Source organism: Simochromis diagramma, unplaced genomic scaffold (assembly GCF_900408965.1).
Source record: "Simochromis diagramma unplaced genomic scaffold, fSimDia1.1 OVJJ01000026.1, whole genome shotgun sequence".
Taxonomy (NCBI): Eukaryota; Metazoa; Chordata; class Actinopteri; order Cichliformes; family Cichlidae; genus Simochromis; species Simochromis diagramma.
Window position 1 is genome coordinate 5,381,384 of NW_024386985.1, and position 14,183 is coordinate 5,395,566.

General features: G+C 41.9%; 1 protein-coding gene across 11 annotated transcripts in view; it reads right to left on the reverse strand.

Moving 5' to 3' along the window:
* The window catches only part of celf5a (cugbp, Elav-like family member 5a), a 192,771-nt gene that overhangs the window by 6,770 nt on the left and 171,818 nt on the right, over nucleotides 1–14,183 (reverse strand). For 2 of the 11 annotated variants that reach the window (XM_040040263.1, XM_040040261.1), the window contains exons 7-11: nucleotides 13,970–14,135; nucleotides 4,578–4,793; nucleotides 4,168–4,260; nucleotides 3,219–3,362; nucleotides 312–475 (exon numbers count right to left, since the gene is read on the reverse strand). In XM_040040263.1, coding sequence (XP_039896197.1) covers nucleotides 348–475; nucleotides 3,219–3,362; nucleotides 4,168–4,260; nucleotides 4,578–4,793; nucleotides 13,970–14,135 — 747 coding nt within the window. In that variant the 3' untranslated portion in view covers nucleotides 312–347. The remainder of the gene's footprint in view (nucleotides 1–311; nucleotides 476–3,218; nucleotides 3,363–4,167; nucleotides 4,261–4,577; nucleotides 4,794–13,969; nucleotides 14,136–14,183) is intronic. The other 9 variants (XM_040040268.1, XM_040040267.1, XM_040040270.1 and 6 more) reach the window with 6 other exon arrangements.

The window sequence follows — 14,183 nt, forward strand, 5'->3', positions numbered from 1 at the left end:
TGGAGAGAACTAACCCACGCTGCCACACCAATCAATCATCGTCAGTCACAGTGATGACAGATTTCTCCTTAATTAATATGCCTACAGTGCTGCACATCAAATCAACCCCTCTACATTTCTTCAAATATTAAAACTGTAGAAACCTTTAATGTTTAAGCTTTACATTCACAGAACATATAGCAACCCAATACTTATCAGTCTAACGATATTTACTTTCCAGGAACAGTCAGGTGGCATTATTTGAACCTTAGTTGCATCGTGAGCGTAAAAGGACAGAGTGGTGAAAATCAGCAATACTCTTATGGGCTCACCTGTGCTGCTGCGATGAATACTGAAGGTAGGCTGTGTCAGTAAGGGCGGCTGGCATCCTTCGGTCTCTTTAACTGGACTTTCAACCTCTTCATCCCAATCTGAAAGCCATTCATGGCTTGAATAGCTGCCTGTGCGCTAGCAGGGTTGTCGAAGCTCACAAAACCTGTGTAAGAAAAGCAAAACTTCATTTACACTAACTAAGAATAATGTAGGCTAGGGCTGTTCGATATAACGATATATATCGGATGACGATATAAAAACGTCTATCGTTTCATTTTACGCTATCGTTTGTTTCGTGGTGTCGCAAAATAAACTGTTTACGGCAATTTTTTTTCATCGTTTTGATGGTCACTGTAGTGGCTATATTAATTTCTTAAAGTCCTCTCTTTCTCTTATATTTAATATAACCACACTACAGACGGACAAGCGCCTGTTTTTATGCGTTGTCGTTAGCAACAACGATGGTAAAACCATCGCATGTCCGCTTGTTTATTTTCCACATAAACCTTTCACAATAAAGCTCAAGTATGCAGAGTATTGATGGATGAGAAGCAAAAAAAAGTCGTCAGGTGCTAAAAAATAAACCTTAGACTCAAACGTTAGAACAGGCTTTTCCCCGCAGCACGCCGTGTAATAAATACTCACAAAGAAAACGGCGGCTGTTACAACCTATGTCTAAAAATGTGTAGTTTCATGTATCGGTTAAAGCACTCCACTCCAGGTACAAGACGCGCAGCTGGAAACACTTCACCTACCCGAGATTCACAGAATTTACAGAAAATATTAAATTTTTTGTGATTTATATCGTTATCGGACGATAGATGTTTTATATCGGGATATGAGATTTTGGTCATATCGCACAGCCCTAATGTAGGCACCTTAACAAGCGTTTAGGGGAGAATTTTAGTCATTTTTTATGAACAATATTTACTGTAAATTACTCTGTTAAAAAAGAAACGGGTGGAAAAAAAGGCAATCATAATGAAAATGTAAGTGTTCTGTTGGTTTCCTCATCACGTCCTGTGTACCTCTAACGGAAGTCTAGATGGTGTTATTGATGCAGGAAGGACTGCGGTGCAGCCTAACAGCTGCTCAGAGCTGGTGACAGCCGGACACGAGGTGGCTTTTTAATGAAAAATAGGCCACGAAAAGTTTGGGGCTGTTACTGCCAAACGACATCGCTCTGCGCTCACGCTCTCTCCTAGTTGACCGTTTTTATTTGGGAATATAATATTAAGCTGCATTCAGAGATGAAGACATGTCCAGGATTTGGATAAGAAGCATGCATTTGTTGATTTTGTGCGGTGTAATAAAATGATGAAACAGTGCAGAGAACCAATGACCCTAACTCGAAATAAATGTTATATTTTATAGCATGCAGGCACTTTCTTTACAGCTGCGTGGATTTTGAACCTTCGAAATTTAATGACTGAGGGTTAACACGCCTACAAAGTTTCATTGACTCAGTGCTATTCTTTTAATTTTGTGACCTGTGAATGATTGAAAGAGAAAAAAAAAATCACTGAATAAATGAGTTTGATCAAAACAAGAGCAAACACAGAACGATGATCATAGGAGACAAATCTGCTGCAGACACACAAAACCTCCCCGCGATAAACCACCTCCTCAAACCTATGAACATCCTGTTTCCATCTTGTGTAAAAATAAAGCCTTGAGAATTCAGTGACCAGAAATTTCAGTGGAGTGTGTCTCCGCTGATGCGCTCCGCTGTGTCTGTGGTGTCATTAGGAACAGCTGATGACCCATGAAAAAAACCAGCAGGAGGCTCTCCACGTCCACCACCACATGGGAGGGAGTCTACATGGCCTGCTTGGCTCAGGTTTGGCCCATTACGGGGGAAAAGTTGGGCTACAAAGAGCCGAGCTGAACGGAAGTCTGAAGAAAGTATAGAGGCGGGATAAGGAGGTGACCTCCTAACCCACCATCAGCTTAATGCGTTCAGGCTAGAAACAGAGAGGAGATACCCGTTTAGAGGTCTAAGCTCAGTTTCTCTGTCTTTTACACCCCATCAATCTAAATTTATTCCCTCTTTCTCCTTTCTAGATTAATTACACACGTGTTCCCTCCTTCCCCAGGCCTAACATTATGTTGTAAATGCATAGTGCATAAGTCAATACTGCAAATAGCTCCTCTTTCATGAATTTATATATTATTAAGTCCCCCAAGGGAGACGGAACTGGTGATCAATTTCGCCCAAGGTTCTTTGGTTCCCTGAAGTGAAAACAAAAGCTGATCTATAATTGTCCTTTTTCCTTCCTTCCCCTCAACCATCACTGCCTGCCTTTTTGTAAGCCCTGGGGTTGGACGCGCATGTAGGCTGCCAGAGCTAAATGGGACAAGAGGTGTGGAAATGTGTGAATCAGCCTCAGCGGTGAAGGTATTGACAGATATTGGGGTTACACAATGGTGATGAGGATGCTGATGCAGCACCTCAAGGTTTCCAGGTCACACAGCCGGCAAGCAGAAACAAGGACGTGCGGTCTGATCGACTACATCCCGATTATTTTGGCTGCAATGTACTCTGCGCATTGCTTTAAAAGCGCCGGTGCCAAAACACAACAGTCATCAAGATGCAAAATTAGGTCAGTCTGTCAGGGGTAAGATCGCTCAGTCCTCCAGGTCTGTGAGCTGTCAAATGTCATCAGAGGCAATGGTATATACATTATATATATAACAAATTTAGTGTTGTGTGTTTGAAAATAAAGAAAAGACAAACATTTTACTATTTAACCTGTATACACTAAGACTGATTTATTATTATTAGATTTATTCAGAACCAAGTGTCTTTATCTCTCAAGCCGGGGTCAATACAAATTGACTTGATATAATTTCATATTGTATCAAGTCGGTCTTGGACTGTGTGCATGTTGCACTGTAGGACTCACCAAAGCACTTGCTCTGGTTGGTTGCCCTGTCCATGAAGACCTTAGAGGAGATGACGGTACCGAAGGGCAGAAACATTTGCATGAGTTCATTGTCTCCAAACTCCTGTGGCAGGTGGTAGATGAACAGGTTACAACCCTCTGGACCTGGTTGCAGAGATACAGCGAAAGTTTGATAGAAAAAGAGAGAAAAAGCAGTCAGTTTGTCTTTTTCAGACCTACATATCACCCAAAATAAATACAGAATATGTGCAAAGAGCTGTCTCAGACATATGTGGCACTACCCATCATACAAAAAAAAAAAAAAAAAAAAGATTAATTAACATTGGTAGAATTAGACAGTACAGGCTGAAATGAGCATTCATGCATGAGCATCCACTCTCATGATTCCTTCATATGTGGCCTTTAGATGTATCTTCACCGTTCCTGCATACACCTGGCACAGGCTCAAATCATAATTAAAATATACATTATATGTTGCTATTTTATATATTTTATTTAATAAAAACGCAACAGGAGTTTATTAAAATCATCACATTGCAAGCTGAAAATCTTCAAATAAGCTGTCCCAATTTGCCTGCAACCATATTTTCATTGATGTTGTTTATATGTGTGTTTCATCCACACTTACTGTCACAGCTGGCTATTTTAACAGATATGCTACTACTTATCACTATTACTATATATTACTATAATACTACTCTACATCAATCCCCATGTTTTATGTCGAGACGAGACCTGTTTACAGTCTCACACAGTCCGCTCTGTTTATCTATTAAACACAATGAAAATGATGTTAGAGTGTTTTTCTTCTCTCGCTGTACAACAAGACTCAAAATGAAGTGTGTACAGTGTAAAAGCAAAGCAAGACTGGTCTCTCGTGCTCGTCTCCCCGTTTAGCCATTACAAAGTATGAGGCATGTGAAGTGTAAAAGCAATAATGTTCTCTCACCCTCACCTTCTCTCTGCTGCTGCTGCTGGATGACCTGTGCTGGTTGGGGCAGCGTTTGGCCAATGGGAGTCAGCGTAGTGGCCGGGTAGATCGCTGCGGACGCGAAGCAGTAGAACAAGGAAGGAAGGAGGGAATGTGAGAGAGATGAGTGTAAAATCGGGGATCCCACAGAGAACGGTGTCAAGGATGCTTAAGGTCGATCACACAAGCGTAACACGTAATCAAAGCCTCTCTGATGTTTCGTTCTGAGGCGCTGTCCTACACTATCTGAATACATACCACCTCACGCTACTCACGCACCACATAGCCTGCAGTTATTGTCTCATAGCTGCTACTCATTTATAGTGTTTACACGCCAGTGCAAAACCTCAGAATAACAGAATCGTAAACAAAGCCGTTCTGTCTCCTACCTGTGTACTGCTGTACACCAGTGAAGGCTTGCTGGAGGGTGTCGGCAGCAGTGGGGCTCTGGGTGGAGTAGGGCGGCAGGCCGTTGGTGTAAACGGTCTCCACGGCGGGGTGTCCGTTGGGCTGATGAGGGATGCCGGTGAATCCGTTGACGATAGGCGTGACGATGCTGGGTACAGCGGAGGTGGTGATGTTGGCTGGTGGAGAACTGAGGCCTGCTGGGAAAAAGGTTGGCTGTTGAGCACTTCATCTGGATCTCTGCGCATAATACTACAAGAGTTGTACAGCACTCAGACTTACACTAGCAGGCAGACACGCTTTTTCTCATAAAGTGCCGAGAAAAACAGTTCTCTGTACACACACGCACACACTCACACATTAAACACACAAAACTCGTGACCACGAGCTACACTGTGTCTTCTCTCTAATGCAAGGACACGGGTGCAACGTGAATCTGTCACATATCCGCCGTTTGTCGTGACACATCCTGCAGGATAGCTGGGGAGTCAACCTGTGAAAAATGAGCCTGTCTGTAGTGTTTGTGCGATACCCTGCTGGCTTGTACTGCTCAAGATGATGAAACCACTATGCAACTTCTGAGTAAAAAAAAGAAAAGAAAAGAAAAAGGCGAAACAGATCTAGACTAGATAGAAGCAGATTACAGGGGGAGATTTGCTTGAATGAGCAGGTAGCAAATACACAAAGATGTCTCGTACTTTTACACATCATAAAAAAAGAGAAGACAAAAGAACAACAGTTGGCAGTTTGACAAATGGGTGGGTCATAACATATATGGCGCACGCCTGAAAGGCAGCTGCAGAAGGGTTCATGAGTGGAATCAAAATTGGATGCTCCGTGTTCTCTGTCATTCAATGCATTTTAAAAAGGACCCTCCTTTAGAAAGTGCTTCCAATTATGGCGGGGACGTCAAAGTGCCCATTCTCAGCAGAATCTCACTTTGTGATGGTCTCTCTAAAAGCGCTTCTCTGTGGCAAAGCATCCAAGCTCATTGAAGTACAGCTCCCCCGAGGACCACCTCTCAATCTCAAAGCCCTCGCCCTGATTGGACAGAAAGCCCAGGTTGTCACAGAAACCCTTCAGCGTGCCATATTTCCACAATCTGGGACCTCGATAAGGGACTTTTTATGAGTAGATTAGATAGAGTACACAATCACAACCAGCTCACGCAAATTGTACACTGAGATATGTGGCAATGCAAACAAAAAGACGCAGTATCACCAGAGCTGGGGTCTTACTCAAAAGCATTACATCACCCCAAAACTACATTACCAGCTGAAACCTCCTACTGCTGACTCCTATCATCTATGTTGGATTATTTTTATTGCTTTCTATCAATAATTGCCCCTTTGTCTTCAATCCTCACCTCTCCTACTCTGTTTTATTCTCCATCGTCTCTCCCTGTCTCAGCATTTAAACCACGAGGAAGCTGACAGTGGAGGAGGCAGATGCAGTGACCAGGGGAGTTGCCCCAGTCCAGCGAGAGCTGTTGTGTCTTTTGCACTGATTTTCTTTTACTTTTTTTTATCTCTTTTTTTATGAAGCCTCCCCATGATTGCTTGTTTCCTGCAGAGCTGTGATGAATTAGACTGCAGCTTCAACCCATTCTCCTACCAGGACCCAGGAGAGCGCCGCTCCTATTCTGAGGGCTAGAGACAGCCAGTCTGCTCAGGCCACACGCACTTTACTGTACCACCAGATAATGCACCCTCTCCATCATCAGGCAAATTCATTTTCCAAGCCTTAGCCATAGTGTGGGAGCACACGCCTATGTATTTGCAGCAGTTGTGCAGTGATAGCAGGAGTAGCAGCAGAAGTACTCGGTGGTAGCACGGACCCCTTATGTGCAATTTCATAAGTTCCGAGGTCAGCAATTACATATGACATCGGTACTGAAGGAGAACACACGAGAGAAGTCGCAGATTGGGGCCACTGAGTCCAGTCTGTTCATCATGTTAGAAATGCCACAGCAAGGAATGAACAGAAGTCTTATAAACACTACATTATCGCACCACAGTCAGTAAAGAGTGAAAAAGGGAAGTATTACTAAGTCTCCTGAACTAGATATTTTCATTTTATCCCTCAGTGGACACATAGTTCTTGCATTGTGAAAAACTGCATTCATAGCTTGTTTACAATGCGCACCCAAGAGTGCTGATATACATGTGGCTGTCAGGATGTTTTGCAACTATCAGACTGTAATGACATGTTGTTCTTCACTCTGGCATGAGTGAATACAAAGCTGTAGGACAGAGGATTACATATTCCATACATTTTGCTCTGAACTATAAATTTACTGTTCTTTATGACTTCACCAAGGAACACTGCAACGCTAAACAGTATGCATATGTGTTTGTCCAATACATATACTTATGTTGTGGAAGCAAAATTACTCTCATCTTCTTGAAAGCTTCTTCTTAGAGGGAAAAACAGTTGATTTGCTCCTTGCTAACGAGAAAAAGGCTTCACATGCAACAGAAGTATTTATTATGCTAATTATATATTGAAATCAACAAGGAATGCTATACCCAAACTGGAGAGTGCAGTCATTACCGGCAGAAGGACCGTCTTTTGCCAGAGCAAGTAATAAGTACTCAAAACAGATGCTTTCATCTAACTGATTTAGAATGCGACACATTTAGAGTCAAAGAGAAAATGTCTGTCTTCTGCGAATAACACTGTGAGGGTGGGGGTAGCTTTCAAAGTCCAGTTGTGATCCTAAGAAGAACTCTGACTTTCAATACTGCCCTTTAGATAAGGAATAAATATTTATAAAGCAAATCAAGTGTGACACAAAACAAATGAACTTCCAAATGAATGTTTTATTGTTACAGAGTTTAATATAATTTTTCATCTAGTGAATATTTCAAAGCACATAAGTAGTTTTCAGTCAGTACGCTAATTATTTGTGAAATCCTCCCCCTTGCTTGTCATCTCCACAGATCATTTAATAAATGGTTTTGAAAATGCAAGTGTACGCTGATGACTTAACTCTGATCAGCCGTGCCGCAACAGCTTTTCTGGCTTAAGTAGCAGTGAGCCCAAACAAATAACCAAATAATAGCCAGGGTAAAAAATAAATACTAGTAAAATTGCAGTGGACATAGCCACTATGGTTTCTGAACTTCCATTATGAAGTGACAACTTCAACATGTTGGCCATCAGAGACTCACATAGCAAGCAGGTCTGGCCCGGATCTGGTATCAAGCCGGCACTGCTGGCTGACTTCTGGCATGATAAGACGTATGTCATCCAGATATGGGACAGGCCTGAAGTAGATGGCACTGTCTATGAGATGGCATGCCATATCTGGCTCGATTATGGTTTTGTTTATGTGGCCCAGGCCCATAGAAAACAGGTCTGGCTTGGATCCAGCATCAAGCTGACACTTCTGACTGACTGGTGTCATGGCAGGGTGTATGTCAACCAGATGTGGGCCAGGTCTGGCAATGATGGCACTATTTATGTTCCTATTTTCCTATTTTAGTGAGCAGACCCAAATGCCATGTTGCAATACTATACTGCTGTGGTAGCCAACGTTTCAAATACAGATTTGACAGGTTTGTGAGTGTAAACTTTATCAAAAACCTAGTGACGGTTTACTCATCTTTCCCTGTAGGTGGCCGTAGCTCAGGAGGTAGAGCAGGCCACCTACTGATAGGAAGGTTAGTGGTTCGAACCCAGTCTCTGCTAGAGTATGAATGTGGTTAGGAAGCACTCAGTTTAGAGAAAGTGTGTGATTGGGTGAATGTGGCATGTTGTAGAGGGCACTTTGAGGAATCCTGAAGAGTAGGAAAGTGCTATATAAGAATCATTCCATTCATTGTCTGAATGGAGATTTGCCATGTTACTTTTGCACTATTATGTTCCGCCACTTGTTGTTATTACATGGTTTGATTAAGGTACACATTAGGCTGTCATCTGTGGCATCACAGGGCCAGCAGTGTGTCTGCAACTGGCCCATTTGTGGGCCACCTCTGGCAAACCAGATCTGGGCCACCAAAGGGCCGTTATGCTTTGCGATATGTGGGGACGTGTAAGCACATTGTGTGGTCCAGATTGGGGCCATACCATTTTTGCTATGTGGGGACATTCCGACTGAGAGTAACCATTGACTGTCTATTTTTGTTTATTCTAAAAACAATCATCCTTCTTTACTAAATAAGACTTGAAGAATGGCGATTGAAAACATAAATTCAAGAAGAAAATGTGCAATGACATTATAAACCAAGCGAGAAGCAGAGCAGCTCCTGCATTAAATTTTATACTAACTTTACTGTCGGTCATCGAAAGGAAGGCAAGTTTAAGGAACCTCAACATTAGCTCCACTTTACAGATCCTGGGGCTACTTTAGTTTTGTTATACTGAGTACATATGATACGTGATGAAATTCCAACAGAAGAAAGACTCAAAAGCATGGAACTCCAAAAAAAAAGAAAAAATTCTTACTCATGGTAGATTTTTAGTACATAGAAAAAACACTGGAGGCAGCAGTACGGAAATAATGCAAGGAAAAGTTTGAAACGGAAGTTATGCAGAAAGAAAAATGCGTGGAACATTATTCACATAAGGAAAAAAGGCAGCATACAGATGAAAGGGAAGGACAAGGTTGGCATGAACTACGGCAGGTCAGGTATTCACAATGGGTGGGTGGGAACATGAGTACAGAAGGTAAAAATATATGAAACAGCACAAGTGATATTTAAAATAAAAACGGCAAATGAGAGCTAAACAAACAAGAAACTGAAAAAAATCCAACAGCAGACTGGGATCTAACACACAATACACCCGAGGAAAAGGATTCCAGCAAAGATTGAACTGCACTTTAATGATGCCAGCGTCTAGCATCTGTTGGGAACAAATCCCATAGCGTAAAAGTTCAAACACCTAATCAACATCTTCCTCATGGGGAGAAACCAGTGGCCACAGCTTGAGCCACAGTCTGTAAATCGCATATCTATAGTGTCTTGGAGGGTGCTTCACTTACAGTCCTCACTTTGGCATGCTTGATAAAATTAATAAAAATGCAACTACTGAAAGGATCCCCTGACCATATGTTATATGCAATGCTAATCTATTTCCAGACTCATTTGCACTCTAGGCTCAGCAGCACCTTCTCGTACAGAATCTTCCTCCAAACTGCAATTCAAATATGAAACAAGTTCCCCAAGTACAGAGCTGGACAGATAACAGAGAGAGACCTCCAAGCCTTTCAGGCAAGCGTAAACACACACTTCTAGACCACACAATTTATTTCCCTGCACACTGCAATGAGCAAAGTGAGCCGCCAGAAAAAGGATTCCAACCTCTAAATGTATAATCATGTGATATACAATCTTAATTTGCTTTAGTTTATACGAAAAAATATTATAACATATTTTTTCAGCTGATATTAAAATGAAACTATGTGAAACTCGACAAATCATTTATTACTAAATAAATATTAGATAATAAAACAAAAACAAAAACCTTCCAGACTACTAAGCCTCCAGTGCTTCCTGCTCTACTTCTGAAGCTCATATGCATTCAATACACTGACCAAAGCAATGTGCCTGGCTTTCAGATGCCTGAGCAGACCAGCTGGGCAGCTTGTGAAGCTCCACTGCCTGCGTGCACCGGAGATCAAATCTGGTCAAGGCAAGAGGAGTGCCTGTGGCCTCTGAACAAACTTGAAGGCAACAGAAAAAGGGCTACCTTTTGCTCACTTCTAATTTTGAGAAATGTCATTATTTTGATGCCAGAGTCATGGTTTAATCTAAAAGCTGAGAAGAAACACTTGCATTTAAGGAACAATGGCAACTCATCCGTCAGACAAAGTGTCATGAAAAACAAGCCATTTTTTTAAATTTTATTTTTTTACCTTTGCCTGCACTGGAAAGACCTCTCTACAGCCTTAAAGAAAGCACTTAGAGTAAAAGCATATTTCAGACTAAGAAGGACTGAAAGCTCGAGGTCACACCATCACTTGGGACACACAGGTATTCATCTTTCCAGCTGTTTCCTTTGGCTCTGAACAGACTGTCGCTATCCTTGGATGTGATGTTTTGATCTAAACGTGAAGGATAGTTGACGCTTTGTTCTAAATAAATATCTTAGCTTACCTGTCCTTTGATTGTTTGTGTTAGAATTAGTCCTTGCCAGTGCAAGGAAGCCATAGAGGACAGGTGGCATTAAGAAAGATCATCACGTCAAACAGCTCATTAGTTTCCTGGTGCTTTGTCACCACCGAAGTGTTCCGTATCCATGGTGTAGCCATGTTTGAATCCAGCAGGGATGTTGTGGCACATTCGGGCTGGCTCTAAGTGTAACGGGCTTGTCTCTTGCTGTGGAGCATCTGCACTATACTTTGTGTAATATGCACTTGTGCATGCACATCTTCAGTGTAGAGCAGCACCATGCAACAGAACATTAGAGCGACTTTGATTACACACTTCTCACATCCTAACAAAGCATTCTTGACACTGCGTGTTCCTCACCACATATACCCAGCGGGATTCACATCTCTCTCCATTTCTCCTTCCTCTCCTCCCTCACCCTCTTTATCTCCCCCCCCCTCCACCCTCTTAATCCAGCTTTTCCTCTCTCTCCCTTCTTTTGTTTAACTTTTATTTCTTCTGCAGCACTCAGGGAGCGGCACCTGGTGAACATTATTTTCAAAAAGCATCATCATGCATCATTGTAAGGATACATGCTCTAATCAGCTGAACCATCTGGCAAACGGCTTATGCACCATCAAGCTTAAATGCTGTGCATCTGTTGATCAAATGGATGTCTCATTGTTTTCAGGGTAACACCCTTAACCTCGGAGCCTCTTTGTACTTAAGCCTGCTGTCAAACAAGGTTTGGTATGTTGCAGAGGTTATGGAGATCATTTAAATAAAAGACTAGTGTCACATCACACTTTTATCCCAAGATCGGGAAGGGTTTTCATCTACAAAACCATTATTGGAGCTTTATGTTAATGCAGAGCAGTATGTGTCACTCAGAAAGGCAGTAGTATGGCTATCAATAGGTAATAGCTCTCATTTCACAAGGAAAGGGGACATTAACCTTTCTACCTTTTATGCTTTTGTACACAACTGCCAAATGTCAGAATTTAATTAAGCTGATGAGACGTCTTAATGCATAAATTAAACCTCTGTTGAAGCAGAGAAGCGCTGTGCTCCCAGACCCCAAAAAACAGATTCTGATATTACAATGAATAATTCCACTGACTCGTGGCAGACATCCTACAGTCTCTCAGTAGTGTCAGAGTCTCTTGGCCTACTTATACAGACAGCCTTGCCAGTAATGTTATGTATTCAATGAACTCTAAATAAGTCATAGCCACAAGTGTGAAAAGGGAGAGAGAAAATAGCTGTGTATACCAAAGCAGCACGTTAGTCTACCACTGCTGCAACTGCTGGCAACCACACTCATAATAACCAATGAAGAAAGGGGAAATAAGATATTTTATATTAATGAAAGTCCTTGGAACTTCACGAAATTGATGATTTCTCTCAGGGATTAAAAATGTATTACATGCAATAATAAAAGTTAATCAGTGAATGGAAGCTTGCATAGAGGCATGGTCAAAATACATAAATAGCACCACTTTATACACATCAGGATCACGGGCTTAAATACACTTCTGATTCTCCTCTTACGCCCCATGACCACAAATATCTTGCTCTCTACTGTTTTCCCAAGAACTGATAACTATCTATAACACTGAATTACAGACAAAAGCAAAATCAGCATTACTTCCTTTAGAGTTAGACACTGATTTTCAGTGCAGAAGAGAAGAGACTGGACAAAGCCCTCACACACACAGACACACACACACACAATGTGTTTTCATATCTTTGTGGGGACATTTAATTGACATAATGCATTCCCTAGCCGCTTACCCTAACCATCAAAAACCTAATCCTTACCCTCAGCCTAAACCTAACTGTAACCCAATTGTAACCCTGACACTAAAACCACATTTTGAGTCTGAAAAATGTCTTCAAACTCATGGGAAGGGCTGTTGGTCCCCACAAGCATCGTAAACTTCCGATTTTTGGTCCCCACGAAGCTATGTATACACGGACACACACGCACACGCAGAGATAGGGGAAGATAGAAGGGCAGGGAGGCAGGGAGAGATGTTCCTAGCCTTTCAGTTGCACTGTCTTTCATCAGCACTATTGTGTTGCCAAATACAGGTATGCATGCTGAACACAAAGATGTGAATTCGAGCACTGTCAGAGGTATACGCATCAAAATATGAGTTTCTCAGCAACGCTTAGCTCCACATTTAATCACTGTCTCGGATTGATTACGGCCACCCCAAAAGTGCACACACTGCACTGAAAACATCACTGTGCATTTTTGACAAATGGGTCTCCTCTCTGGATACATTTGCTGAAGGTGAAAATTATACGTTACACATACGGCATGTGTGCCCACTGCCATGTTCTATTCTTTCACTTTTTGTAAATGTATATAAATTGATTTTAAAGGGTAAATTTAATGGTTAAGAAGAGTCCCTAACATTTCATTTTCTCACTTATTAATCCAACTGACTGTTGGTTGTGTTAAGCTGGACGACAGAAAAATTGTAAATTTAAAAAAAATACCAACTTTTTTTTTTCCCCCCAACGTAAACTGCAGTTCAGCAGGAATTTGATAAAGCACAGCAATTTCTGCAGAAACGGGATTCTTATGATGCCTATAAAGAAAACCCTAAACTAGGCCTTGTTGTGCTGATGATGCTCACACTGACTGGTTTAAAGTTACCAAAGACATCACCTTAAAAACTCAATACTGCAGTGTTGGCAAAGTAGATGAGGGGAGCACAACAAAGACTTTGCTACTGTATTATTTATTTTGGCTCATGCTTTTGTTGAGTGGAGAATCTTGAAGTTCTCTCTGTCTCAAGAAAAATGAAACACTGCTGAATAAGCAAATGTTAGGCAGTAGGTAGGTGTTTCAAAGTCCTTCCCTTTCCTCTGTAATGCATCTGCATAGGAGGTGTTTGTTATGGAAAACAAAACCAAGTGCATGCAGATCATGCACAAGTGCTTCAAAGCACAAGGTCAAAATACTACGGGGAAATTAGCGGCTTATCTGTAAAGTTACTTATTGATATTCCTTCTTCTGCTGCTACTACACTAACCCCAAATATTGTTAGCATTCACAAACAACATAAACATGCAAATCCCACTTTTTTATTCATTTTTTCTCCCTCCAGAGGAATCATTTTGGATCACCAGAAATGAGGAACGCTTTCGTTTGGCTTGTGCACATAAAGGCTAACATGTAAATGCACATACAGGCATGTTCCATTCACTGGTCTGGTACAAAGAAATAAACATAAGCAAGAGGAAAGGGAATGAAACTGTTTGCTCACCCAGGGTTTGATGAAACTCACCCGACACCGGGGTCATGGGGGTGGGCGGGAGGCTGTTGATGTTGAGCGCCCCCATCTGGTGGATCTGTGTGGCGGGGAAAGCCACACTAGGCGTGAGGTAACCTCCGTGGCTTGCTGCCATGATGGCTGCCTGCTGCTGCATGAGCTAAAGAAGAGGGACACGGAGAGATGGGTGGAGGAAAGGATGGTCGGA